Below are 27,832 nucleotides of genomic sequence, written 5' to 3'. Positions count from 1 at the left end.
GCTCTCTCTTCTCTCTTCTCTCTCCTCTCTTCTCTCTCTCTCTCTCTCTCTCTCTCTCTCTCTCTCTCTCCTCCTCTCTCTCTCTCTCTCTCTCTCTCTCTCTCTCTCTCTCTCTCTCTCTCTCTCTCTCTTTCCCCTCCTTAGCGCAAAAATTGCATTGGCTATTGAAGACATAAACTCATCATGTGACCCACCATTTACAACGTCATGTAAGCGTGAGACACCAGGTGTTAGGCCTTTTTTAATTGGAAGAATGAAATAAGTAATTTATGTATGGTAAATTGAATTTTTTGGTCGGCTGACAATAAAATTAATCGTGAAATAGTAGTGATCGGGGAAATAGAGGCCCATCAGGTCATCACCGTAATGTGTATGGCTTCGCTCCCGATAGAGGCCCACGGTACTGTTAGGAAGGGAGTATTCCACTTTTTGTACTTTTCACTCTTTGTTCCGTCACACGCGCACGCATTGGTCAGCAATACGAGTCTTTCCATAATCCTCCTGAATAGGTCAGAAAATCGATTTGAAGTAGCCGACTCAGCGGCAAGGATCTCATTTAATTTCCTGCTCACTACTGTGAAAGCAATGCATCTCACTTGGTTAGCTTTTCCAATGTGTGTGTTTCGTAAGGTTCGCATGCACAAATGTGTAAAGCAAATGCAACGAAAGCTTGAAACACTCTGTTTAGACAAAAGACATAGCAACATGAGGACATGACAAGCAAACATCTCCCGCGAGTTCAACGAAATATTATGTCATGGCTTTTTGATTTCTTCCTTGCGGCAATTACCTTAACTCCTCTAGCCTCTGAGCTATACACCTGCGAAGCGCAGACTTTTTCGGGGAGATTATTTCAAAGTCATCCAGGCATTCATGACGTCATAACAGCGCCATTCAAGTCCTGCCATTCCATTGGCCATCCGATGATCAGGGCCAAGAAAAGCATAATTTTCTCGTAGTTCGCAACTGTGTTCATCAGCATGATTTTCAGATATAACGGCCGTCAGTTGGCTCTCAATCAATGTTGTGCAATTTACGATTATATGATCAAGCAATGCCGTTTCGAGGAGCGCTGTTTAGAAATTGCGTTGTTTAAGGCAAATTTTCGCATTCAAAAGTATACTTAATAATTGTGTGTGCGTTTTGTCCTATTTTATGCTCGCTTTAGTACTATAAAATGTGGAGCATTCCGTTGAAGACATTGGACATTGGCAATCGTTCTGGTCCATGGCCGGGTGTTTGTTTTGCCAGATAGATTGCAAGGAGGTGACAAGCGTAGACAGAGTTGAAGGTAATATTTAATGGGTGTTATTCGCCATTACTCAATCATCCGCATCACTTCGTCGTAAACTGTGATGTGGGAACAATGAGTGTAAATCAAATGGGGAGGATCCAAAGCTTAAAAAGCTCATGAAGGCTTAGCATGGTGGTCTGGCTGTTCGGCCTTTAAGAAAATGAAACGCTAGTGTTGGCAATGAAATCAAGTGAGTTTTTGTAATAGCTGGCTACTTGCCTTGGTTAAGGCATTTACTTTAGGCGTGCCCAACGTTTATAGGCGCCTATCCAACAATCTATGCAGCATGTATGATTTGGGATGGGGGGGGGGCGCCGGAATCTATCTAGGTCGCGAACATTTGTTTCGCATATGAACTTTCAGTATGGGACGATGCTTTTTCACCGCACATCAAAGCGAATGGTAAAATTGTAATATCAGGACACCGCATGGAAGCTTTATCATTGTGGAACTGGTGCTATTTACGCTTGAAAAATACACTAAAAGTCAGCCTGATTTGGCGATATTTCAGCGGGGTAGCACCTGGGCTGGGCTTAGGGTGTTTTGAGTTCAGTGAGTTTAAACTTTGGAGCATGCTTGCTTGACAGGTAGTGCCACAGACGGAACAAGAAGGTGTTTCTTCTGGTGCAAGATTCAGGCAGGCTCATAAACATCGTTGGTGCACCTGTCGTTGTTTGCCAGTTGGAAAAACAATATCATGAGCCTAGAGCTGCTTTCATAGCGCTGTCCAATTTATGTTTGGTACACTCAAATGTGCACATTTGAAAATTACTTATATAGAACAAGCCATAAAATAACCTTCTCTGATTTTAAACTGCTCCTGTTGGTGTCACATGCTCTCACAGTGTCATAGAATTATTTCCAGTCACGAAGTGCATTGCCATGCAAGCTGATTTTGCTTCTATTGCCTGGTAATGAGAGCGAAAGGTTGTTGGCTTTAGAAAGAAGTTCCTGTGAAACTCAGTTTAATTTCTTCTATTCCTAATTTCCAGCTTGGCCGAATGAGCTAAGTTTGCTTGTTTCAGAAGTATTTTGTGTTCCAGTTTGGGCAATTTTTGAATGCGTGTCAAGTGGTCTCAGTTCAGTGGTAAATAATTTGCTGGAGTAAGTTAAGCAAAGCAATGCCCTACATTTGGAAAAGTGGGGATAATACCTCCTACATTTGAAGCTATTTTCAGGATGCCTTTGGCTTAGACCTATTTGTCATGGGTTGTAAGTTGGAGGTTTGCCACAATGCAACTCCCACCAGGTAGGTTGAAGTTGCTGTCCCATGCAAAACAGGCCATACCATGTGTGGTCATATGGGATCTTGATTTGTGATAATGCATCAGTTGGGAAGTGTAGTTATTCACATTACACTGCTGCCAAGAATAAGGAGCATCAATATATTATGACGGTATTCTGTGTGTAAAGTAGGGACTGTGTTTTGCCACACCCACTTTTTCCGTGACATAAATGTCATGAAACTCTTGGAACGTGATATTGTTATAGTCTTATTCGCTTGCAAAAAGAAAATGGAGTTGTATACCAGACAAATTTAAGACAGGTAGAATGTTTTTCAAGTTTAAAATTAACGAGACACACATTTTATGCCAAACTTTTTTTCTGACTAGCATTGCTATCTTAAGAAGACAGTTCAGATAATATATTTTTATGGGAGACAGTTACAAGCTTTTGTGCCTCTGGCATCACATCCCTTCTTTGCGTCTCGACATGTACATGTTGTACCAATACTACCAAGGGTGGATAATGCTGAAAAAGACTGCATGGCAAAACAGGTAAAATTGGCGTGTTTCAGTGGCATGGTGGCTCAAGCGAGACCACTTCCATTTAAAGTGGTTTGATTGCGGTCATAGCTGTCACAACGCATGGGTCGCCTCTGATTACTATACTTATTATGATCATTGTGCTCATAATCATTGCGAAATATGTGCGCTCATGTCCTCGGGCCGCATCAAATTCGCCGCGCTTTTTCGTGGTGTGTCGCAGTGCAGCTGTGCACTGCGGTACAGCCTAACAGTCCCGGCTGGTGTAGCGTACGGCTCCCACGTGGGAAGCCGACGGGGAGCAAATTTCCTCTGGCTGCAACTGCATGTGGTTTGGGAACGGATCAAAGGCCGACCGACCCTAACAACCTCAGCCCTCCCCCCTCCCCCCCCCCCCCCCCTATTCGTCCCTCCTCTGGTACCTCATCGAAGTCATGAAAGCTTCTTCATTCGCTGAAGCGTTAAGCTCAGAATTGATATGATTCATCACCGTAGACTTATGTGTGCATATGCCTACCATGCTCAGAAAAACGTACATCGTGAGAGTCTGAGTCTAAATGTACCATGCTTTCGTGCAAATCTGACGTCATTGCTGGGAATCAAGCTCCGCATTCAGCTCCGCTGCATCCGCCAAACTAGTAATTTACCTTCCCAATGGCATTTACCTTTAAATGTCATACAATCGCACGATCAAAGCCTTCTTCAGATAAGCTGCTTTAACATGCGATAACGGCATGGTGCTGCCCGAAGTCAAGGCAGGACGGAGGCGTTGGTTTTCCTGATACCGATATGAAAAATTGTTCCTGGCCTGCACCGGATATGTTGGGGAAAGGGGGTGAACCGTCATGAGTACCGTGCAGTTGACTTACCAAGGTGCTTAATCAGAGCAAAACGACACCTTGTTATGTGTTTTGAAGCAACGACGCCGTTGTCCCCAGCCCACCCTAGATTGACCCTTGAACGTAGCGCTTCCCATGACCTTGACTTCGCTTCGTGTTTCTTTTCAGACGAGGCAAACCGGCTATTTAAAGATTACAAGGAGAACAGGGACATGGTGCACGGCATCGGTAGCCATTACTACATTACATATCCGGTTCAGATACGTAACAACAGAAGGCAATCTACCATCATCACCAGGGAATCAGGACCCTCCAAGGTAAGCGTCCTCATCCCCCAGTCTCCTCATATGCACCGCGCAAGCCGTCCCATAAAAAAATCCGTTGTCAGTTGACATCTGAGATAACAGGGTTGTGCCGTTAGGATGTGTGCAGCTCTTGTAGTACGCTGGAGTATAGTTAAGGCGGCCTCCATTGGCTGACGGCAAGCAGTATTGCTCCTGATGCATGGCCGCATATGTGGACACAGCGATTTAGAGTTTCGCCAACACCGTACGCTGTTACCTGGTCCCGGTGGGGCTGTGCAGGTAGAACCATAAAGAGTTGCACCTGATTTCACCTCAGAAAATGCTCCGACGCAGTTCACGCCTGCGTGGCTTAAGGTGGAAATTTAGCGATTGACAGTAGCCTATATTATTTAGATAGCCACTTCTTGCATATGATTTGCAATTCACAGTCGACCACAACTTGTAGCAAGCATTTGTGAAAGTACCGCTCAACTGGCAACTTCTTATGAGCTTCAAATAGGTTACTAATTGCAGGTGTCCGCCGACGGAAACATCGATCAACCTGTTATCTTTAAGTGGTTTGACCTTCAGTAGCGGTAGATAATGCGATTTAAAAAGTATTTCCCTTGCCTCGCATTTCTTTCCGAGGAAGATACCATTTGCGGTATGGATTTAGGGCCAGTTTCAGAGAGCTGTTTACAGACGTTCTTTCCTTAGCTGAAAGCCAAAGAATTCTTGCAGCTCCAACACAAGACGACACCAGGAGCAGGTCCTTGCTGGTTGTGTACGATGCATTGCATTGCCTACTAAAGGAAGTGTGCTACATTTGTATGTTTTGCTTTGTGTATTGTATGTTTTGTTTTGTTTTAAACTGAAATAGCCATCTGGAATATCATTTAGCGCAGTTCGCAGCCCTGTCCCTCCAAGACATAAACATTTCTAGTTTCTGAGCTTCACGCCCGCGACAACGTGCGGATTATTTCGGAGAGACTATTTCAAGGTCATCCAGGTATCCCTAACGCCATAATAACGTCATTTAAATCCTGTCATTGCATTGGCCATGAGGCGTTCAAGCTTAATACAAATATAACTGTGGAGTCGTATATGCCTGGCGTTCGGGAGCACGACTTTCTGATATATGGCCGCCAGTTAGCTCTTTATCAATGTCGTGCAAGATATGATGACGTAATAAAAAAATGACGTAATAAGGTACAAATTTACTATAAAAAATTAGGTTTTCTAGAGCAGATTTTCCACTTAAAAAGTATACCAATAGTTACAAGTGAATGTATTTCATCATATCTGATGCTTGCTTCGATGGTTACAAATGTGCTCGTCTTTAAACATTATTTTTTAACGAGAGTGGCTTAAGAAATACTATCAGTTCATTGGAAACAGTGACAGCTGGAAAAAGTGATGTGTCTCTAACAAACAAAGGTGACATGCCAAGACATAAGGAACGCGATGTAAGCTATGTTATGTTTTGTGTGGCTAGGGGACGTCGACATCCTGGCACTTCCAGCCTTAGCGCTTATCATGCACTACTCATCTCTTATTAACACGCTTGTGTTAGAGACATTCTGCTGTAGCTGTCCTAAAGCGATAGAGAGCAGGAGCCCTATAGATGTACATGCACGCTGCTGTCGGAATGAACGAACCTCGAACCTTGAATGTTCGAACCTTGAACGTTCGAGCCTTAAATGATCGAACCTTGAATGATTAAACCTTGAATGTCTGAACTTTGAATGCTCGAAGCCTGAAACCGTGACCTTGTTTCAGCTCGAGAGAGACAACACCTCTTCCCGGAATGGTTTTTATCAAAAGGTTTGTTGGCTGGTCCTTCCTGACTGTAGAAACGATTCGGTCGTGTTGGATCCCAATGTATATTTCTTACACATATAAATGTGCCCCTGCTGTGGCACGAATGGTTAGAATCGAACCACGTGCATGCCTTGTTGCTGATTTTGCCCAACTCCATTGTTTCTGTTGCCTTACGTCGGTTGCAGAAGAATCTTAGGCGCAATTTTTCCGTAATTTTGATCAGTTACACATAGGTACATGTTCAGATGTTCTTTTTCACTGTGTGCAACGGTGTTCCGATTAGTTTCATACGTGTGGCATATTTCTTTGATAAATCTATTGTGCTCCATCTCCGCACAAACTGATGGTCATGTCGAATTTGTATAACGCTGGGCAAACGACGCCTCATGATGCGTAATCAATACACTTGACATGTGACACAAGAGAAGGGGAGATTCCTTGCCCGGTTATCAAAGCGTAAAGTGATGTAGTGATGCCATGTAAGTACACATGTGTCCTTGTATCAGATATTGGTTTGTTTTCACAGGTTTCGACAAAACACGTCGAGAAAACTTCACTCATGATCAAGGCGTTCAGCCATCATTTCCAACTGAACCTCAAGCTCAATTCGTAAGTATAAAAGGTGTCCAAGACGGCGCTAATAGCAATGTTCATCATGGTTGATCACGTTTTGTTTTTGTCGACTCCAAAGCATGTGATGTTATCCCAAGCACGAAGTCCTGATGACAGCACGGAAAGTGTCACTGTATCCGCAGCTAGCTTCAGCCCCGCCTCACACAAGTGTCACAATAGCGGTGTACTGCACCGTGCACTCGCTAGGTTGGCGGTGAGCGCCGTAGCCCGGTGAGCGCCGTAGCCCGGTGAGCGCCGTAGCCCGGTGAGTGCCGTAGCCCGGTGAGCGCCGGTGAGCGCCGCGCTTCCCCTGTGACCTCCTACATAAGCTTTGCTTGCGCAGCTCACTAACTGATCAAAGCTCACTGATCTCCGAATCCTGTCGCAGCGGTTACCTGAATATATCAATGCAGTTTTTAGCATCACCGCATCATCACCTGCAAGAATTACGTGTCGTTGACTTGGGTTTTGCTCGTGTGCAAGCTTGCCTACCGATGAATGTTGTGGCGGCAGACACACGGGTTTTTTTGCAAGTCGTCAAGAATCGTTGTCTTGTTCTGTTGCAGCAGATCACTGCATTATTTATCATTGCAATAGCACACTCGCCGACATTTCCGGGGCTGAAGCGGTTATCCAATAGCTGTTTCAGAATGAGGCATCTTTTCTGGGCGGTTGTTGCTAGCTTGTTTGGAAATCACTGGCAAACATATCAACTTGACCTGTGCCCGGCCGCGGATCCTAGTCAGCCGCGCCTAGCCGGGGAAGTTGAATTCCCCCTGGGATATCAAACTTCCAGATGTCGTATACGAAACGCAACTATACTGTTGTAAAGGTTTTATCAACCCGCAATTAATTCAAGTCAAATTTTTCACCGTAGGCCAAATGTGGGGTCGCAACAGGTTACCAAAGGTTGAAAACGGTCGTTTGGATAGATGCAGTTGAAACCTAGGTTTCCACGTCAAGACAGACATTGAGGGCACGGGCACAGGCGTTAAGACTGCGGGAAGTTCATTCCGACCATTTCTGTTCCCCCACAGGGGTAAGGTCCGATTAGGCCACAGTTCAAATTTGGTCATCTGGTGGTCTACAAGAACGATACGTTTTCACAAGGTGCCACTGATAAAGCTTATATGATAAGATGCGGCCATGGGAAATATAATTTGAGACGCAAAATACTACTTAGGCTGACCTAGAGGTCAGCGGAGATTCACCTAAGTCATTCATAAATAACCCAAAAAAGTGCTAACCGGGTCTCTATGACCGGTGCAATGTTTTTCTGGGGTCGGTAATAGTGGCTTTAAATCTACGGTACTCAAGATCACATAGCTGTTGTATACATCATACAATGTCCCTTCGACGCTTGACAATGTACTTGCAACAGACTGAAAATGGTTCATGAAATTATGCGTCATCAGCTTCACAGATACGATACGAAGATGGTTAAACGCGTCGCTCATTTAACCAGCCTCTCAGCTGGTAACACCAGAGGTCTTTGACCTTTGATTCTGTCATATGACATTGCATGTCTTCACGTGACCTACTGTGACCTCAATATGCATTAGAATGACATAACAACTTGGTTGTAGTAGAGACCTTAATTCTGCGTCCAAAGTTAGTGGATAAAACAGCCTATTTTGAGCTTAGCCTGTGTTTTGCAGAAGGTTCCCATGCAGGTAGATCATGACCTGGACGCAGGTCACGTGCTCTGGATTTATGGTTTTGCATCTAAGCCAGTACTTTTTGCTTCATTTAAAAAACCCAAATTACACAAAAGTACGTACAAACTTGCATTGTTTACAAAAATAAGCAAGCGTAGACCTAACTTCATATCACCGTGCTAGTTGCTTCGAAAAATTTGAAAAACACAAACTGTGGGTACTATCACGTGTTATATTACTAAAGCAAGATTTAATAATAGCCATTGACTTACAAAAAGCCATAAGCAGTCAATTTTTTAGGGACTGAACTCTTTGACCTGACCTTGGTCACTGATATTGGTAGAAAATAATTCAGCGTTCTACCAAAAAATTAATGGATAGCTAAACAAGCACTGACGATTCCATGCTGCTGCGAGCGTTCGTTTTTGGCCTGCGCTCGAAAAACCCTGTGGGGAATTTCCCGTCTGGGAGCGGGTTAAGCAAGATGTGATTTGTACGTTTCAGAGCTTCCGAACTATTTTGTCCACTTCAGGAAATGGGCAACGTGTTTCATAAATGTTTGGCATTGCAGATATCAGTGCAATAGGTCCACAAAATTTTCTTTGAAAAAAAACGATTTGACACACATGGCTCGCACAGATTATTGGCTCACAGCACAACAGTTTTCTTGAAACGTTGATCATATTAAAAACAGCAGATTAAAAACAGACGCGCTATTTTCCTACCAGCATCCATCATTCCATATTCAGCCGTTACCATTCGAAAGCACGGGGGTGGGGCGTGCTGAAATGTTATCCGTAAGTTATTTGTAAGCGTGGAAAGTTGCGGCGCCACTCCCTGATCATTACTGTGTTCGACGCTCTGGTCCACCGATCTCGCCTACCGTTGCCGCTGTTCGGCCGTGCTGTGACCGCGGCGTGGGCGGACAGGAGTCCAGCCACATGACGGCATGCTATTCTGCCGTCCACAACATGCCGATGTCTCGACTTTGTAGACGGATCGTGACGAAACGAGAAACCGCTGACAAAAACAAGTATGCGACGAGAATCGGAAGAATGTGCCGTAACTTCCCAAGTTATTTTATGTTATGCACTCCTTTCGTACGTACATAAACAATGGTTGTTTGGTGAGAAAGTCTCTTGAGTTGTCAGCAGGGGACGCTAGAGCATGACACAGCCTTCGCACACAAAAGCGTTCGGTGGAGGTTTGACCCCAGAGTGGTGCAGTCACGTATCTGTTTCTGTGCATCCTCCGCACCAATAACTGGAACGGACCCTGGAGACTGCTGGCGGTGTCTTAAAAGATGGCAAGCATTCTTCCGGCTTTACTCCCCAGCGATGGCTCTGTACACATCCCTCTATTCCCTCACTGGCTTACAGCGACGACTTGGATTCTTTTGCTCGCTGATTAATATGGACGCATACGATACGAGTATACAACGTGACATTTATGTACATCTGAGGCACAATATTCGTAGCCGTGGTACCAGAAATCGGTAATTCGGTGATGAATCTATACCGGTGGTACTCGGTCAATGTGAGCGATGTCGGTATCGAAGCAACTAGGGCCAGTCTATACCGGCGTTACTCGGTCAGAGTGAGCGGCGTCGGTACCGAAGCAACTACGGCCAGTCTGTACCGGCGGTACTCGGTCAGAGTGAGCGGCGTCGGTATCGAAGCAACTACGGCCAGTCTATACCGGCGGTACTCGGTCAGAGTGAGCGGCGTCGGTACCGAAGCAACTAGGGCTAGTTTGTACCGGTGGTACTCGGTCAGAGTGAGCGGCGTCGGTATCGAAGCAACTACGGCCAGTCTATACCGGCGGTACTCGGTCAGAGTGAGCGGCGTCGGTACCGAAGCAACTACGGCCAGTCTATACCGGCGGTACTCGGTCAGAGTGAGCGGCGTCGGTACCGAAGCAACTAGGGCTAGTTTGTACCGGTGGTACTCGGTCAGAGTGAGCGGCGTCGGTACCGAAGCAACTACGGCCAGTCTATAACGGCGGTACTCGGTCAGAGTGAGCGGCGTCAGTAGCGAAGCAACTACGGCCAGTCTATAACGGCGGTACTCGGTCAGAGTGAGCGACGTCAGTACCGAAGCAACTACGGCCAGTCTATACCGGCGGTACTCGGTCAGAGTGAGTGGCGTCAGTACCGAAGCAACTACGGCCAGTCTATAACGGCGGTACTCGGTCAGAGTGAGCGGCGTCGGTACCGAAGCAACTACGGCCAGTCTATACCGGCGGTACTCGGTTAGAGTGAGTGGCGTCAGTACCGAAGCAACTACGACGGCACGCTCTTGCCTGCGCCAGTTTATTGAAGCGAATATTGCAGATGCTTAACACATATTTCTACGTAGCGTCTGTTCTTACTGATCTTTATGTGATGATTATGCGTAGAGTGTTCAAATGAGTGTTTTACGTCAAAGCTGCTGTTTTTATATACGTATTTTCTTCCAGATACCCAAATTCAGGCCCGGTTCCGTAGGTATGAAGTAGGGTAGGCATTATTCAACGTTCGTGAGCATGATCGACTAGGAGGTCGTGTTATTATAATGCCCATCTTCCTCTGAACATAACATTTCATGGTTTCAGGCAACTTCTAGCACCGAACCTTATCCACAAGCACTACCTGATAAAGGGAGCGGAGCAGATTTCAAAACAGGTGAGTTTATTGCATACTTACCACATGTACTTTGGAGCATTGTCATAGTGCATAACAAACGAGCACAGTTTACCCAAACCCATGGTAATTGGATTTGTATACGAGATGTATATTATTTAACTGTTATGTGCAGTACGATCGCATGGATGAACAGGGTAGATTTTGGGTTCCACCCATGCTGATGACTTTTCGATCAGCCAGAACTATGGATTCTAATGTTGAACCACTAGCCTGCTCGACGTGGTCTTCACTACAGCTGGGTCTCTTTTTATAAGATTAAACTATTGAACAGTTTTGACAATATCTTATCATGAATTTTCTGAATGAATAGTCCCCTGTCTGAAAAGTGGAATCAAGTCATGTGGAAACCATTCGCAACTGATGCATCTTTGCCCCTCGCTCCGATTCGCCGTTTTTTTATAATGCGCACTGATTGAGGGGTCGATGCGACCCCCTGGCATTTCCAGGATAATGAAGATAGGGATTAGCGGAAAATGCCAGATGGTTGGTCTCAACAGATCTTGAGATTGGTTTTATTTGTATGCTTTATGTCCATAACTGATCCCATTATGTCAGGCCAAGGGCAAAATTTTCCAGAAAATTGTTCTTTCCCAACTTTACAACCACATACATCCGGGGCCATGTCTCGAAATGACACAAAATCTAGGCAGGCGCGTTTGTATTCAATTGTGAGTAAATAGTGTATGTTGTATGTGCTAAAGCATCTATTTATCTGTCTATCTATCCATATATATATATATATATATATATATATATATATATATATATATTTCCGCCGCCAGTCAATATCACTTTCATGGATTCCGCGATACGTATAGATGTATGTGCAGCTACCACAAATTGCGCTTTTGGATATGAAACACGACATGAATGCGATATTTTTGATATACATTCCATTCTCCGTTCCTCCTCCCCAGCTTTCGTTTTGATGGGATGAACGTAGGCACATGGGTTTTTACGCTGGAATTATTGACCAGGTATTTCTCACCCCTGAGTGCACGAAGATAATTTTTCGGACAGGAACGAAAACTAATTATAAGAACCTTCCCACGTTCCGTCGAAGAAGCTTTGGGAATGGTAAATCCCCTCGCATGATGTGAGAGAGTGTGAGTGAGAGAGAGAGAGAGAGAGAGAGAGAGAGAGAGAGAGAGAGAGAGAGAGAGAGAGAGAGAGAGAGAGAGAGAGAGAGAGAGAGAGAGAGAGAGAGAGAGAGAGAGAGAGATTGGAAAGAGAAAGGGAAAATCGCATACTATTGAAAGCACCCTTTCCTCAGCTTTTCCCAGTTCGAGCTCGTGTGTTTCATCTTAGAACTTCTATTTTGTCCCTCTTCCCCCAGGCCAATGTTTCTCCACGTTGCTAGCACGCCTATATAGCGATATTTTCACTAACATCGTGGAGAGACATAACGAGTGAGAGAGAGGGGAAAAGGATGGGAGTTCTAAAATCAAGCACACAACCTTGGCCTGAGGTCATGCTTTGGTCAACGACATTCTGCGTTGTGTATACGAAAATACATGTCACGCGTTTTTCTTCCCCAGCGGTTATCTCAGTCGAATTCACGTTTGGTATTCCAGGCGTTGCCTGAAATGTCTGCATCGATCTTTGTATGCAGTATTCCACTACGTTTGTTCAATGCGATGCATATTTTCGCTGAACCACTGCCATCAACATGTTTTTGTACTCCGCGTAGTTTTTTGTCATTACCGTCGGGCACAACATCCCATGCCGCCCGTCTCTTCCCACTGATCTTCCGACTCTCCCGTCTTCCCCGCCGCTGTCCCGTCCCGGGCCGTGCCTCGTTATCCCTTCGGCGCCCTCCCTGCTTACCCCCCCCCCCCCCCCTGCTTACCACGCCTCCCGCCCTCCGCGGCCCGACGCTGATTTGTTATGGATCCCCGACCAAAAGACAGCAATATCTAATTCCGTTATTCGCCCGGCGGCGGCGGCGCGACGGCCGCGGCGCCGGCGCACGGCATCGCCGCCGACGCCGCCGCCGCCGCCGCCGCCGGCTGCCCGTCGGCCTGGTATTGTTGGCGCGGCGCCGACGGTCGCGGCCGGCGGTCGGCGGCCCCGGACGGGCGACGGGCCGGGGACGCGGGCAGTACGTGCGGCGCGTCGCCCTGATCGTCTGATGACGCCAGACGCAGGTGCTGCGCGTGCACATGCGTCGATGTTCAGAACGACCTGTTTGCATTGGAGTGTTTCACTTATAACATGCAGCGCAATGTCATGCGTATTCATCTGAAGAGACTTTTGCGGGAAAGTAATGCACTGTTAGTAAGCATGCATTCCCGATGAAGTGTGGCACCGAATTTCACTATAACCTAGTTGAGCAATTTTTGGCAAACTCCAAGCAATAATGTATCCGGGGGAATGCAATTTGTAGATAGCTTTAAAGCGGAAGGTTCCACTTGCTCTTGCGTAATGAAATATTCAAGCTGTAATGCCAGTGTTGTTAAGTTGTGGACGTCATAGGCTGCCGACGTCATAGGCTGGCTAGGCATTAGTGCGACATGACCGATCTTTTTCTCTCAGACATGCAGCAGTGTGACAACTTGTCACTGCCGCGTGGCAATACCACGGTAGTAGATCTGCTGCAAGTCACCGCCAATGAGCAGGCTTCTACCAGATTTTTGCAGCCAAGCCTTTTTGCAACCAGCTTTTTGCAACTTCTACCAGCTTTTTGAGTTGGTCCTCATTGAGGAGACGGTGTTCTCCAAACCACCAGAATGGCGGTCAGCGCAATCCACCAGACGCGTGAAAGCTGCTTAAAATTAGCTTAATCATGTTAAAAACTGAAGAGCATCAATGAGCAATAAACGTTTTAGGACATGGGATGGATAAACAAGCTTTTTAGGATTGTATTGTTGTGTTCGGCCTTTCGGCTACATCAAGCACTACACCGGTCATAACAATAAGGATATCGCGTTATGAGGGCCTTCTAAGGCATAAGATAGATTCAGGTACGATACGAATTGCATGATCTTCCACAGGTCACGCGAGGGCACATAAGTCAAAGCTTTGGCCTGACTTGACATTACTGACAGGACTATCCAAGGGTCATCGATTTTCCCAGAGCTTGTAAGGTATGATTTCAGCAGGGCGGGATCTGCAAGCCATGGGGCGATAAAGTTAGCTTACTGGTCGCATAATGCCTTATGTTGCATATGTTATCATGGGTGTGCCCAAAATACCGGTGTTATCACATTGCCCATATATTGACGTTTAGTGTGCGAAAATTAAGGGGAGTCGAACCGTCGCAGAATGGTGAAAGCTTTACCTTAGATATTGTATCTGTGATCCTCGAGACATTTTAGACCTTCTCAAGTATTTAGTTTTAGAGCTGCAAATCAATCATGGCTCCTGTTTTATATTGTCTAACACACTGGCGATAGTAAAGCATATTTAAGGAGCAAACAATGCATCACAAAACTATGAAATGACGAAGTGTTGTGGTTAGCGCACTAGGTTTCATTAAGTCTTCACTTGTTGCGTAATTTTCGCAAGTGCTGACTGAAAAGGCAGTATTACCGATTCTAGTCTCACAGCAAATTCAGCTTTGTGTGTTTTCACCGTCTTTTTATAAGCTTTTTGCGGTCCAAAAACGTTCCATATAGACGTAAGGTACAAGTTGGTGAAGCTCAGGTGCGCAATATTCTCTATCCGCCAAACTGGCCCCAAAAGAAACTGGACAAACGACGTCGGCGCTGGTATATTAGATAATTTGCCTACCCATCGCGGAGATCGGGAGCGCCGAGATGAATGAGAACGGCGAGATAAATGAATGCGTGGCATTTCCCAATCAGGCTTCCGTAATTTGACGCCGGCTAGTCAGACCAATAAATGGACCGAAGTCGCACTGACCTTGGCAGTCGGCAATAGCAGCAATGAATGGAAGTTGTGCCAGACTTGCAGCGCTTACAGGAGCCTAGAACTTATGAATTCCGATTTGTCCAGCAGTGCATTTCAGACGTATTTGAAAGCTCTGGTCGGATTTGGTCCGAAATCACTGGAATTGCTTCAATGATTTGGTGTGCCGCACTCGTTCGATACCTAAACGTGTGAGCAGACTGCCCTCTCGGCGGGGATACAAACCACATATACAAGGTTTTTATTAAGGCAAGAAGCACTGGTTCTACAGGGGCTGGATGTATGTCTGACACGAGGTTGCATTATCTGACGCTGCGACACCGTCGACCCTGCTGCCTCCGCCTGTCGCTGTAGGCCTCGGCCTTGAGGCTGCCGGCCGTCTCACTCACGGTCGCCGGTCGTTCCCTCGCAGGAGATCGAGCACTGCTACTACCACGGCACGGTGCAGAACTACCCGGGCGCCGTGGCCGCCATGCGCACGTGCAACGGTGTGTCCGGCGTCATCCAGATCGGCAACGAGACGTTCATCATCCACCCGTTCTACGGCGGTGACATGTCGGTGGGTCGCCAGACAGACCCAGCGCCTGAGCGGCGCGGTGTCGCACACTCACCACGGTGTCGTGAGCAAACACACACACGACCCCGCTCGCCGCATGTTATGGCCCATGGACCCATTGTGGGACAATCGGCGACGTTTGGCTTTGCGTCTCGGGCGCGCACGGGAAGCACGCCATTTGTTTTTTATGTTGGCGTATCACCAGAACAGCGTGAGGTAGTGAAAGCTTGATGTCGGCAGGGCGCCTCCTTCTGATTGCATGTTGGATTGGTCGACAATGCTACAAGGAAAGCCAGTTGTGCATGTCCACCTGGTTATGTGTAGTTATGATCGTCACATATCGCTGTCTCAAGTCGCGTTGGACATTTCCGTTCCTCTGGGTATTGCGAACATACATGTCGCGGGTTGTCGGTCCTGTACAGTGCCGATTGTGGCAGGCCACCTTTAAATATTTTCTTCCGGGTTTGGCCCCTTACACCGAGCTCTCATCACAAAGTCCACGGGAAGTTGCAGGCTCCAGGCTTGCTTCCACGGGTTTCCAAGAGCCGACCAAGTTTGCTTTGCCTCCCCAAAGTGAAGAAGTTTTCTCATTTAAAACCAGGCTAATGACATTGTTCTAGACTCCTTTTTATCAAACTTAGATGGGGTCGATGTCTTCATTGACAAATTGATGAACATTGTCGGTTCTCCTGAGCTGAGTGCTCCCTGGAAACAGGGCGCGATCGAGCCGGGTTGGCGTTGACGAGGTTTTACATTTCAAGTTAAATCGTCCAATTGGTAGCCTTCGAGGAGCTGCATGCAAATTTCGCGTGAGGCTGACATACCAATATGATGTCGCGCGACTCGGTACTTCTTGCAACGGCCCTGTGATCCTGTGGTTGGTTTACTAAACACGGGCTTAATGATCACGTCTGTGAAATTTGCTGGGTAAAGTTTCGTGACGGATGCACCCCGTGCCCTGGGAATCTCATTCCAAAGAAACCATTAACATACATGCTTAGTATAACCATGTATTTCATATGATCAGCTTGCCATGGCATAGTTATACCCATGTACTTGCATAGCCATCTTGTTTACCCGTTTAGGTCATTGTATAGCTAGTTGCATCAGACGTCCGACAAGGCCTGCTGGTGTTCGGCCTGTGTTTGAGGGACCGGCGCCGCAACAGATCAACGGAAATTTGGCCGTTCTTTGCTGATGTCATCCTGCATAACTACAACTGGTATAAGAATAGTGCGTATGCCTTAGCAAAGTGTGCAAAAGTGGGCGTTTACCATCAAATGACCGATAAGTTCTGCAGTACTGGCACAGATGGATAGATGAGGAGCAACGCACCCTGATTTGTCAAAACATGGTTGCATAGCAACCCATCTTGTGACAGTGGGGGGCAACCATCGGCCTTCTGTGGGGGACGACCATCGGCCATCTGTGGGGGACGACCATCGGCCATCTGCGGAAGGACGACCATCAGTCATCTGTGGGGGACGACCATCGGCCATCTGTGGTGTGACGACCATCAGTCATCTGCGGAAGGACGACTATCGGCCATCTGCGGAAGGACGACCATCAGCCATCTGTGGGGGACAACCATCGGCCATCTGTCGGGAGACGACCATCGGCCATCTGCGGAAGGATGACTATCGGCCAGCTGCGGAAGGACGACCATAGGTTACCTGTGGAAGGACGACCTTCTGCCATCTGTCGGGTGACGACCATCGGCCATCTGCGGAAGGACGACCATCGGCCATCTGTGGAAGAACGACCTTCTGGCATCTGCGGGGGACAACCATCGGCCATCTGTGGGGTGATGACCGTCGGCCATCTGTGGGGAGACGACCATCGGCCATCTGTGGGGGACGACCTTCGGCCATATGTGGGATGACGACCATCGGCCATTTGTGGGGGGACGACCTTCGACCATTTGTGGGGAACAACCTTCGGCCATTTGTGAGCTTGGGAGATCGGTTCGGGTTTGACACGACTTCAGCTCTGGCTCGCCGCTACTGATGGCCCACTTCTGCTCGAGATGAATGGCCCTTCAATTTGCCAGCCCCGACAATGGAATTGATCGGCGGACGACCCTGGCTCCGGCCACCTGGCTGGTCTGCTGGAGATCATGTTCGGCCGCCAGCGGTTGGAGGCGTCCCCTGGTGGCCAGGCGTCCCTGGCTCCGGCCACCTGGCTGGTCTGCTGGAGATCATGTTCGGCCGCCAGCGGACGGAGGCGTCTCCTGGTGGCCAGGCGTCCCTGGCTCCGGCCACCTGGCTGGTCTGCTGGAGATCATGTTCGGCCGCCAGCGGTTGGAGGCGTCCCCTGGTGGCCAGGCGTCCCTGGCTCCGGCCACCTGGCTGGTCTGCTGGAGATCATGTTCGGCCGCCAGCGGTCGGAGGCGTCCCCTGGTGGCCAGGCGTCCCTGGCTCCGGCCACCTGGCTGGTCTGCTGGAGATCATGTTCGGCCGCCAGCGGACGGAGGCGTCTCCTGGTGGCCAGGCGTCCTTGGCTCCGGCCACCTGGCTGGTCTGCTGGAGATCATGTTCGGCCGCCAGCGGTTGGAGGCGTCCCCTGGTGGCCAGGCGTCCCTGGCTCCGGCCACCTGGCTGGTCTGCTGGAGATCATGGCCAGCCGCCAGCGGTCGGAGGCGTCCCCTGGTGGCCAGGCGTCCCTGGCTCCGGCCACCTGGCTGGTCTGCTGGAGATCATGTTCGGCCGCCAGCGGACGGAGGCGTCTCCTGGTGGCCAGGCGTCCCTGGCTCCGGCCACCTGGCTGGTCTGCTGGAGATCATGTTCGGCCGCCAGCGGACGGAGGCGTCTCCTGGTGGCCAGGCGTCCCTGGCTCCGGCCACCTGGCTGGTCTGCTGGAGATCATGTTCGGCCGCCAGCGGACGGAGGCGTCTCCTGGTGGCCAGGCGTCCCTGGCTCCGGCCACCTGGCTGGTCTGCTGGAGATCATGTTCGGCCGCCAGCGGACGGAGGCGTCTCCTGGTGGCCAGGCGTCCCTGGCTCCGGCCACCTGGCTGGTCTGCTGGAGATCATGGCCAGCCGCCAGCGGACGGAGGCGTCTCCTGGTGGCCAGGCGGCCAGGTGCAATCCCCACCGGCGATTCCTCGGGGCCAAACGTTTAGTTATTTGATCGTTCTGACCAGATCATGCAAAAACTGCTGGCGGGGGGCAAGAACAGAGAAACGGGAGCTAATACAGAATGTGATAGAGTGGTAGAACACGGAGTGTTCTCCGCTTGTTTGTACTGAACGAAATGCATTTGTGTCTGGCTATTCCGACAGATCCACTGTGCATAGGGCTATTCTTATGCCTTCGAAATGTGTGATTAAACTGTGATCTTCAGTGCCAAAAGGGAATAGATGAGGGGTTGGATGTAGGAATGATAGGTTAAGATAATGGTACCAAGCAGGGTCTCGGAAAAGATTATGCATCACGAACACGTCTGTCCGAGAGGGCGGCTAGCCCCGCGAGGTGTAAAACGGAGAGAGGATTAAGTTGGAATGCAAGAATGCTCTTGTGATCAAAGTAGAGCAATACAAGATATAACGCCAGATTATTAACGCAATACATAACGCCAAGCTAACGCCGGATCATTGTGTATTTCGTTTGATATGGTTTGTGACTTTACTTCCGCGAATAAATTTGTCTTCGCCTTGTTATAGGTTTTCTTGCTTACGCAAAGTGCGTTCGGAATAAGCACACAGTATGTATTTTATGAGTGAGCACACACGGTGCTAGAGTAGCATTTACTAAAAGAAATTAAGATGAATTTCATACAAAATTGTATACGTGACCTTTGTTGAGAAAGTGGCGTTTTTAATGAGCTTTTGGTCACGGACCTTGCCCGCAGAATCGAAAAGTTTAATTTAATCTGGTATAAAGTTCATGTTTCCGATTCTATGAGCAAGGCTTGTGACCAACAGTTCGTTCAAAATACATGTTATTTAACGAATAGCACGTACATAAGTATCGTAAGGAAGTCATTTTAATTGACTTTAGTACTTACTACGCGTTATATTTTAGAAGCATTGTACCATCTCAGAGTTATATATAATGTATTCTATTATACTTTGTTTGCATGTAACGGTAAATATATCTACCCTAGAGTTGTGCATTATATAAAGCTTACCGTTCCTGTGTGAAGTAGATTAGGTTAGATGCTATAAAGCAGCTGAGGCGAGAATTGTTTTGATTTTTGGATAAAGGGCGCACTAACACAAGGCTGGGTGTCAGTTTGACACACACCGCGACAAAAAAATGATATTCTCTGCACAAGGTTCCGAACGACACAGCATGGTCACCCGTTATGTTTGCAGACAATTGAAAAACCGATCTTTTGGTACACACGATGTTGTGTACTCCGTAAGGTCGCCGACCTATGGCAGGTCAAGGTTATTTCATAGCTCTCAGATGGCGAGTCCTAAGAAATTGTCCAATCTGAACTGATCTCATTCAATCTTAAATTGAACTTTGGTGTTTTAGTGTTACTAGTTGGGAGTTTTCATGTAAAAAGCAATCAACCTTCAGTACACCAGGGGGACATGGTTAAATGACGTTATGAATAAAGCATTCGTTAGGCTCAAAAACGTCGTTTTAAAGTCATGTTCACGGTCAGCTTTCTTCGTTAAAATCGATCAACACCACCCCAATATTCCTTTCGCCTTGGAGTACACCGCACAAGATGTGATAATTTCATTCATCGAAGGTACGACCAGGTGGAAGCCATACCGTCGAACTGTATTTTAACCCGTCACGTTCCGAAACGTGCAGTGACCCATCCTAATTGGTGACTCGGTGAGAGCGTCTGCCTTCCCATTCCCCCCCCGCCCCCCTCCCCAGTAACAGTATGGAATCGAGTCGCTTCCGGCGTGCGCTATTTGTTCGTGGCCGGGATGGCCTGCGGCCGGTGACAGCTGCCGTCAGGTGACGTCACAGAGCAGGGTGGGCCGCGCCGAGCTATGCAGCGCGGTCAACTTTCGCTGCAAAACGCTGCCGTTGAACCGGAATTTTATGACCGGATAGTGGGATCGGAGCTCCTGCAACAAGCGATGCTTGTCGGGGGCGCTCACCCCAAAAACACATTTAATCAAAACGTTTGGACTAAATCTGCAAAGCATGATGGTAAACATAATGCATTACAGTTTTGGGGAACAGTGTGTGTATTTCATGATTAACCAGCCGTGTGAACGCAATTGCGCTGAAATATCCCTTATTTTCCGTGCTAACAGATGCTAAGAACACTGAGCGAGGTCTCCCAATTGTTCCGTAAAATCTCGGTGAACGATAGAACAGTAGCAGTCTCACAAAGAAGCCGTAGAAAGACGAGGTAAACAGATTGTCTCAATGTCAAATCGCCGTGTAAATAGGGCGGCCCAGACAAAAGTCAATCCACGTTTTATTCAATAGTGACAAAGGCATTTCTCGCGCCTTCAGGACTGTGCGGGCATTCGAATGACTACTCAGTGACAAAACATGGCAAAGAACAGTGGCAGTCACCACTGGGCTCACACTCGTCAAGTCGTGACTTTACAGAAGAACCTTGCGGGACCAAACGACGATTTTGTCAACACCACCTCAGAACGCTACACCGCTACCGCTTTGTCCCTTTTGGCGGTTCTGGGCAACTTTACAGAATTGTTCGGGGCGAGGAGAGGCTCTAGCAAAACGAGTTGACACCACACATAACTGGATTGGTTGGAGGAGCGTTTCCCTGGACTGGACATCTTAAGTCTGCTGTGGAGTGGCTTGGCGCCTGCCTGAGCTGTCGCCACTGGACTTCATGCTGTGGGGTAACACGAAGAATCACATTCACGTGGATAAGTCAGCGAACCTTCAAGAACTCAAAGCCAAGTTAAGTATTGCGATGGGTCACACCACTGTCGACAACCTTGACATGATAGCCGACCGCCTGCGGCATGTTCAGCGGCTGGTCATCCTGGGCCGCCCAGGCGCCAGCTGGAGCATATTTTGCAGTAACTATTTAACGCATGTGGAATCTCTTATCACCAATGTCGCTGCTCGTGTTTTGCCATTGGATTGGCGGACAATTGCTACCCATGGAAACGATTGTGCGATAAATAAGCTTGTCATTGTGAGGCAAAACGTTAGTCAACCATCATGTGAGCCCCCTTTTATGTTTAACAGCTGCTGCATATTGTAATCATTTTTTGCCCTGATCCACCTGTGCCAGCTTGAGGAAAGCCTGTTATTATTTGCAGACCATCTTAACATACGAGGGGTTTGGCATGATTAAAACACTAAGTATCCATATTACACGATTTTTTTTAAAGCCAGCATAATGGCTATGGCGATGCGTTTAGGTGCCCAGCCTACCAACAGTTTAGATAAATATGCAGCATCTCATTGGGTCGGTATTCCTCTTTTTCCTCGTATGCATTGGGAGGAGTTCGGAGGAGCGCTGACGGGGCTGAGGTCAGAATTGGGGGCTCAACCCCTCCCTCCCCCGCCCTCAAAAGTGTACAGAGTGGCGCCCCTGCAGCTGATATATGCTATCTCGCGCCACTCGCTTTTGAAGAGCATCAGGTCTTCAAATATGCTCGAGACAAACACTGAAATGTTTTCTCCACCAATCAGCCCCAGCGCTAGGATAACAGGCCGTGTTGGGGCAGATACCTCTCCGAACGCCACTCATGTTTTCCATCTGAACGGCGTGGAGCTGGGCCACTGTGGCCGCAGACTCGTGATGCCAGTGTCGGACACGCGGCGAACGATCACCGGCCTGACGTCCAGGGCAAGTGCTCTCTTTTCAAAGGGCGTAGCGCTGAATATGACCAGAAGCGGCCGTCGCGAGTCCATCCCATGCGGAGGGATGGTCTTTGTGCTTCGTTTGGAAGTTCGCTGGAGGTCCTTTCTCTTCGCCGACGGCCGCGCGAACTTACCATGCACCCCATCTCCTCCCGGTTTTCATCTGGCCGATCGGCTTTACGGCGCCGTGAGCGCCGCGCTTTACGACGGTGTCAGCCGTTGTCGAGTGCCGCGCGGCGCCGATAGCCCGCGGGCCTGACCTCTGACCTGCCGCCGCCGCCGGCCATCCGAGGGCGTCCGGCACGGCCGGCGGCGCGCACCAATCGGTAGGCGGCGCGCCTGAATGCGCGCGTATGAGCCGTTGACACCGAACTTCTGGAGAATCGATCAGCGCCGGGCTGATTCGGCGCGCGGCCGCCGCTGGCCGAATTGCCTCAATAAGGCCTGATTGGCGGCGGCGGGGCGCGCCGGGCGGCCGGCCGAGCGCGCTCCAGGTGGCCGTCGCCTGTCGGTGACACGCAATCAGACGGCCGGCCAGTGACGGTCACTGCACGACCGACGCTGGACCGCAGAGACAGCAGTCAGCAGTAACGGGCTGCTGATCTGAGACGGTCACTGCACGGCAGACGCTGGACCGCAGGGACAGCAGTCACTGGTAGCAGGTAGCTGATCACTGTTGACGCCTCTGCCGGTCACTGGACAGTTGGTTAGCCAGCCCTGATCAATGCGCTTCACTGGGTCACTTGCTTCACTGCAGGCTGCGGTCACTGAACAGACTGTTAACTGCAGTGCAGTGGTAGTAGACGGTGGTATCGCGGCAGACCCGGCAGATGACGCAATATTTACTGTCCGGCGACCGTCTCCCGATGTCAATATTTTCAGGTTGTCATTGACTTATCCGAGGTACGAGCGTGGATACTTCGGCTTGTGTACTCGAAAATCATGGTCTTGCGTTTGGTTCTTCCCATCAAGCATTACAGCCTTGAGTGACATATATGCCCGCGTTAGCTTGTGTTTCGTCACTTCGAATGGTTTGCACGGGTGGCATCGGGCTCAGAGCACTTGACAAGCAGGGCTCGTTTTGTGCCCTGGATCTGAACCCGAGCTCGGCCGATCCGGTTCGTAGGATAATGTTACATGCGGGTTTCACGCCACAGGGCTCACTGTAGGCTTTACCTGCGGCGATGACCTAGCACGGCCGCCTTTTTGCTGAGCCTCTGCCTCTGTTCTGTCTGAACAGGGGCAGAGCTGTCTGAGGCAAGAGTTTGAACAGAGCCAAGCCTGAGCCTGTGTTCAGCTGCGTTCCGCGAGGTGACGCGTGATTCGGTCCTCCAAACACTCTTGGCGGTGATCCGGACGAGCGTGGCCCGAGCTTGTCAATGGTCGCGTCAGAAAATCAGGACGAAATTCTGAGACCCGTTTAGCTGGAAACGCCATCAACGGAACGGTCAAACTTCCCCAAACTTTTTACTAAGAAGGCGTCCCCGAGCTGTAATGGGATGTAATTCTGGGCATATTTCAAGGAAATTGTTGTGGGTGCAAAACTCGCCCAGCGGAACATTTCCTATTGTTCTACAAGTCCCAGTGTTCAGCTCTATGTGCAAGCGGCGTCGAAGCCAGACATGTCCAGACAGCCTAACGGCACCAATGAAAACATTTGTAAGCGATAGACGCCAGCTCATTGGTGCCAGCACTAAGCGCCGCCTCGCGCCTGCAGTTTTAGGTCTGAGTGCCGCCTCACTCCCGCAGTCTCAGCTCTAAGCGCCGCCTCACTCTCGCAGTCTCAGCTCTGAGCGCCGCCTCGCGCCCGCGGTCTCAGCTCTGAGCGCCGCCTCGCGCCCGCAGTCTCAGCTCTGACCGCCGCCTCGCGCCCGCAGTCTCAGCACCCGCACCTGGTATACGAGGCGCGCAGTCCAGCTCAGCAGGCGTGCGCCAACACCCGCATGTACGAGTGGGGCCTGCGCCAGAAACGCGACGAGACCATGGAGGACCCGGTCGAGCGCTGGACCGGCCGGCCGCCGCGCGATGTACGGAACGCCATCAAGCACATCGAGCTGGCTCTGGTGCTGGACAGGGCCATGGTGAGTTGACGGCGCGGCGAGTGGTGTGGTGTGCACCGGGGTGCAGAGTTACCGAGCGCGTCTATTGGTGCTGGGCGAAGCTGTGGGGAGTTCCCGCGCGCGGTGAGCTGCTTGCTTGAGCCTGGGCGCTCGGTTGTGCCGAGTTATTGGACCCGTCAAGTGGTGGTGGACAAACCATTCTGAATATCAAAGGAGTGATGCGTGCTGTTCAAGGCTTAAGGGAGTTACCGAGCTTGGTTTTCCTGGAACAATCAGCACCTGCTGCGTTTAATCCTTGATATCCAGCCAAAACGCAACGGGAATACAAGTCACATTAACAGCAAAGATCTGCGAGCACATTATGTCGTATGAGTTGTTGCTTGCACTAGGGCTGGGTCTTTTGGACGTGTCGTGAAATGAGTTGTAACATTAGCGTACAAAGCATGAACAGCCGTTTCGCATGCGCGGTGTGTACCAGAATGTCACACATAGCTACTTGGATTGGCATGTCGGTCCAGGTTTGGTTGACTTATTCTTGCACAACTTTTGGATGTAACCGTAAACGAGGAACACTGTTTCTAAGGTATATATATATATATATATATATATATATATATATATAATATATATATATATATATATATATATATATATTATATGTGTGTGGTGTGTGTGTTGTGTGTGGTGTGTGTGTGTGTGTGTGTGTGTGTGTGTGTGTGTGTGTGTGTGTGTGTGTGTGTTGTGTGTGTGGTGTGTGTGTGTGTGTGTGTGTGTGTGTGTGTGTGTGTGTGTGTGTGTGTGTAGCTGAACTAGCACACTAAAAGTAACCGAAAGCGTCATGACCCACCTAAACACCGCCCCTGTAGACGGCCGGCGGGCCCATCCTGTAGACAGCCAACGGGCCCATCCTGTACACGGCCGACGGCCCAATCCTGTGGACGGCCAACGGGCCCATCCTGTAGACGGCCGACGGGCCCATCCTGTAGAGGGCCGACGGGCCCATCCTGTAGACAGTCGGGGCAAGGGACCTCATGAAAGGATAAAATGTCGTACTGCACATTTACTTCCAAAAAGCAGCGGAATATCTTCAATTTGCCACTATGTACAAATAGACAGGTCTAAAATTATTTAAAAGCTCCCAACATTGAAAGGTAGACGGGCAGGGGACGGGTATAATATTGCATCACCCCTTCATGAAAGATTGTTTAAGGCGATACATTGTTATGTTGTCAGTCTGCTGTCATCTTTTTCTTTGTGTTCACGCTCCACCATCCTATAGTATTTTCCAAAAGCAAGGATCACCTGCAAGGAGCAATAATTGGACCGCGTTAGTGTTCCCGGAAGAAAACTATGTATTTTTCGTCAGCAACAGCAAAGCCTTCAAATAGCCTGTTGTGCACAAAACAGACCTCTGGTTTGTACGAGACGAATAATTTCCGGACGGTCGGATCATTGGATAGTGAGATGTTCCTTTCAGTCATATGGGGGAGAGCCCTTTGGCTTACTAAGAGAGCCGGTAGCGTGCAGGTTGTTATATAAATGGTGTCCATCGTCGCAAACACGTCTAGGGATTTCATGAAACCTGGATATCCAAAAATAGCGCATGTGCCTTGCCAAGCCGAACTGACAGAGCCAGGGGCCTGTGCAAGACGTTGAGTTGTAATTTGCTGGACCTGCGGGCAGAGGGCAGGGAGTTTTGTTGAGATAGCAAGTATACTGTAAACCATAGCGTTTTATTAGATGGCCCTCCCTTGATCCTGAATTGGAGCACTTGGTTATATCAAGTTGTCAATTCTGAGCAGGTCAAAGATCCCGTCTACCGATAATAGGTGCGCAGGTTTCTGTTAATCACTCTATATATGAATCATGGGGTGGTGCTTTTGAACTTTCACTCTTCCATTCCAGCGCATTTTGAGATGGAGAGCACCACTGCGTTGCCTTTTAAACACTCACATTTAGTTGTATTTTTCAGTTTGAACTGCGCAACGGCTCGACGAGAGAGAGTGTCATCCACGACGCCATCCAGATCGTCAACATCGCCGACCAGGTAAGAGACGTGAGCAACCCTTATAAATGAATTACAAGCGATCTGACAGGTTTGCATGATGACTGGTCCGTGTTACAGCATATTTGGGACTGAGGTCCAGGGGCTTTACAGTCGACCTACCCGGTCATGCCCGTAATTACATACTTGGAATGAGTGGGGACGTGTTGAAAGGACTTGGGAGCATGGCCGAGCTCAATGTGGCGACTGTTATTCTGTCGTCCGTAGGTAAAACCCCGTATGTTGATTTCTGGCCCTTTTATATTTTTTGTCATCTGATTTGTCTTCTTATGCCGAATTCAAATATTCAAATCAAAAGTTGAAAGTTACACAAGCTTTTAGTTAAAAAATGGGCTAAAAGCTTGTAAAAATCTGAATTAATGATGTAATTACCAAGGTCAGCATAACTAGATGATTCAGGCGAAATAAAATACTTAAAACGGCCAAAAATTAACATATGGGGTTTTACCTTTGGACGGCAGAATTACATCCGCCACACCAAACAAGCTCTAGATATCTTGCATTTGAATATCTACGGTCGTTGATCACATAATTTTGTAATAATTACTCAGTCACTATATTACATAACCCAATGTGCACCCTACATGTAAAGTAAGGCTAGGATGGTGCCCTGATTAGCGAAGAGACGTCATGCACAAATTAGCATACATGCTAGTAAGGTTGCGCTCACTTCAAGCCATACGTGTGATGTGTCGCATAATGAGTGTCTTCAAGAAGTCTTGCTTCGAGACGTGGTTGGAAACGCCTCCCATTTCGATCATTTGGTTACTGTTCTTTGCGTTGTTTTTAGGCGCCAGAGTTTTTCTCTGAAAATGTGCTTAACTTTTTAATTGGCCTTCATGTCTCTCAATTGCGGAGGTTTCAGTGCAGTGCCTTTTATGAACACGAATCGTTTGCGGAGAAGGAACTACCGCGTCCAAAAAGTCATCGTTTTGAGCTACTTTTACAAGACCGCAACGTCTTTTAGTTGAACCAGCATCTTTTCCTTTTATTTCCTTATCAAGCATCCTACCTGCACTCCACATAAAGTCATGCCATACCGGAAGATTCGTGTTTGCCCGTATTTTAACAGTGTTGCCGAGTTTATTTGACCCGCGGCAAATGGCGGCTGGTCGGTAATTCTCCGTGCGGCGGTGCCACGCTGAAAAAACAACTGGATGTTCTGCGCCGTCCTATTACGGGTCTCCTGGGCGGGAGGAGCTATGATCGATGACTGTATCCCCGGGGCCGGAGGTGGTTGACGACAGGTAGCACGCGCGCCATCTCGGCCGGCGCACCTCCGTGTGTGGAGAGTCTTGGGGGCGCACGGCCGGCGCCTCTGCGGCATTATCGATCAGGGTTGGGCGCTGCTGCCAATGCAGCCGCACCACGCCCCATCTGCGCAAGAAATAGAACCGCGCGCGCCGACCGCCGTCCGTAGAAATTAACCATTTACGAGAGTGCGCCCATCGTCGGTGCAACCAGCGGCCCGTAAATTGTCGGCGGTCCCACGCGAACGCCCGGGGTATGGGTGTCATACGTTCCACCGGACGGAAACCATGGCGATCTGCACGGTGATGAT

The 27,832-nt window shown here is 48.8% G+C and overlaps 1 protein-coding gene across 1 annotated transcript in view; it reads left to right on the top strand.

Annotated features, from left to right (window-relative positions):
• Window positions 1–27,832, top strand: part of mmd (disintegrin and metalloproteinase domain-containing protein mind-meld) — a 111,593-nt gene that overhangs the window by 18,652 nt on the left and 65,109 nt on the right. The window contains exons 3-9 of the mRNA XM_037220420.1: window positions 4,068–4,216; window positions 5,963–6,007; window positions 6,531–6,613; window positions 10,867–10,936; window positions 15,240–15,386; window positions 24,024–24,227; window positions 26,179–26,253. Of these exons, the coding sequence (XP_037076315.1) occupies window positions 4,068–4,216; window positions 5,963–6,007; window positions 6,531–6,613; window positions 10,867–10,936; window positions 15,240–15,386; window positions 24,024–24,227; window positions 26,179–26,253 (773 nt within the window). The remainder of the gene's footprint in view (window positions 1–4,067; window positions 4,217–5,962; window positions 6,008–6,530; window positions 6,614–10,866; window positions 10,937–15,239; window positions 15,387–24,023; window positions 24,228–26,178; window positions 26,254–27,832) is intronic.

Source organism: Pollicipes pollicipes, unplaced genomic scaffold (genome assembly GCF_011947565.3).
Source record: "Pollicipes pollicipes isolate AB1234 unplaced genomic scaffold, Ppol_2.1 Scaffold_4295;HRSCAF=5057_pilon_pilon_pilon, whole genome shotgun sequence".
NCBI classification, from domain to species: domain Eukaryota; kingdom Metazoa; phylum Arthropoda; class Thecostraca; order Pollicipedomorpha; family Pollicipedidae; genus Pollicipes; species Pollicipes pollicipes.
The sequence above is the reverse complement of the archived record's forward strand: the minus strand, read 5'-3'. Positions and strand labels throughout refer to the sequence as shown.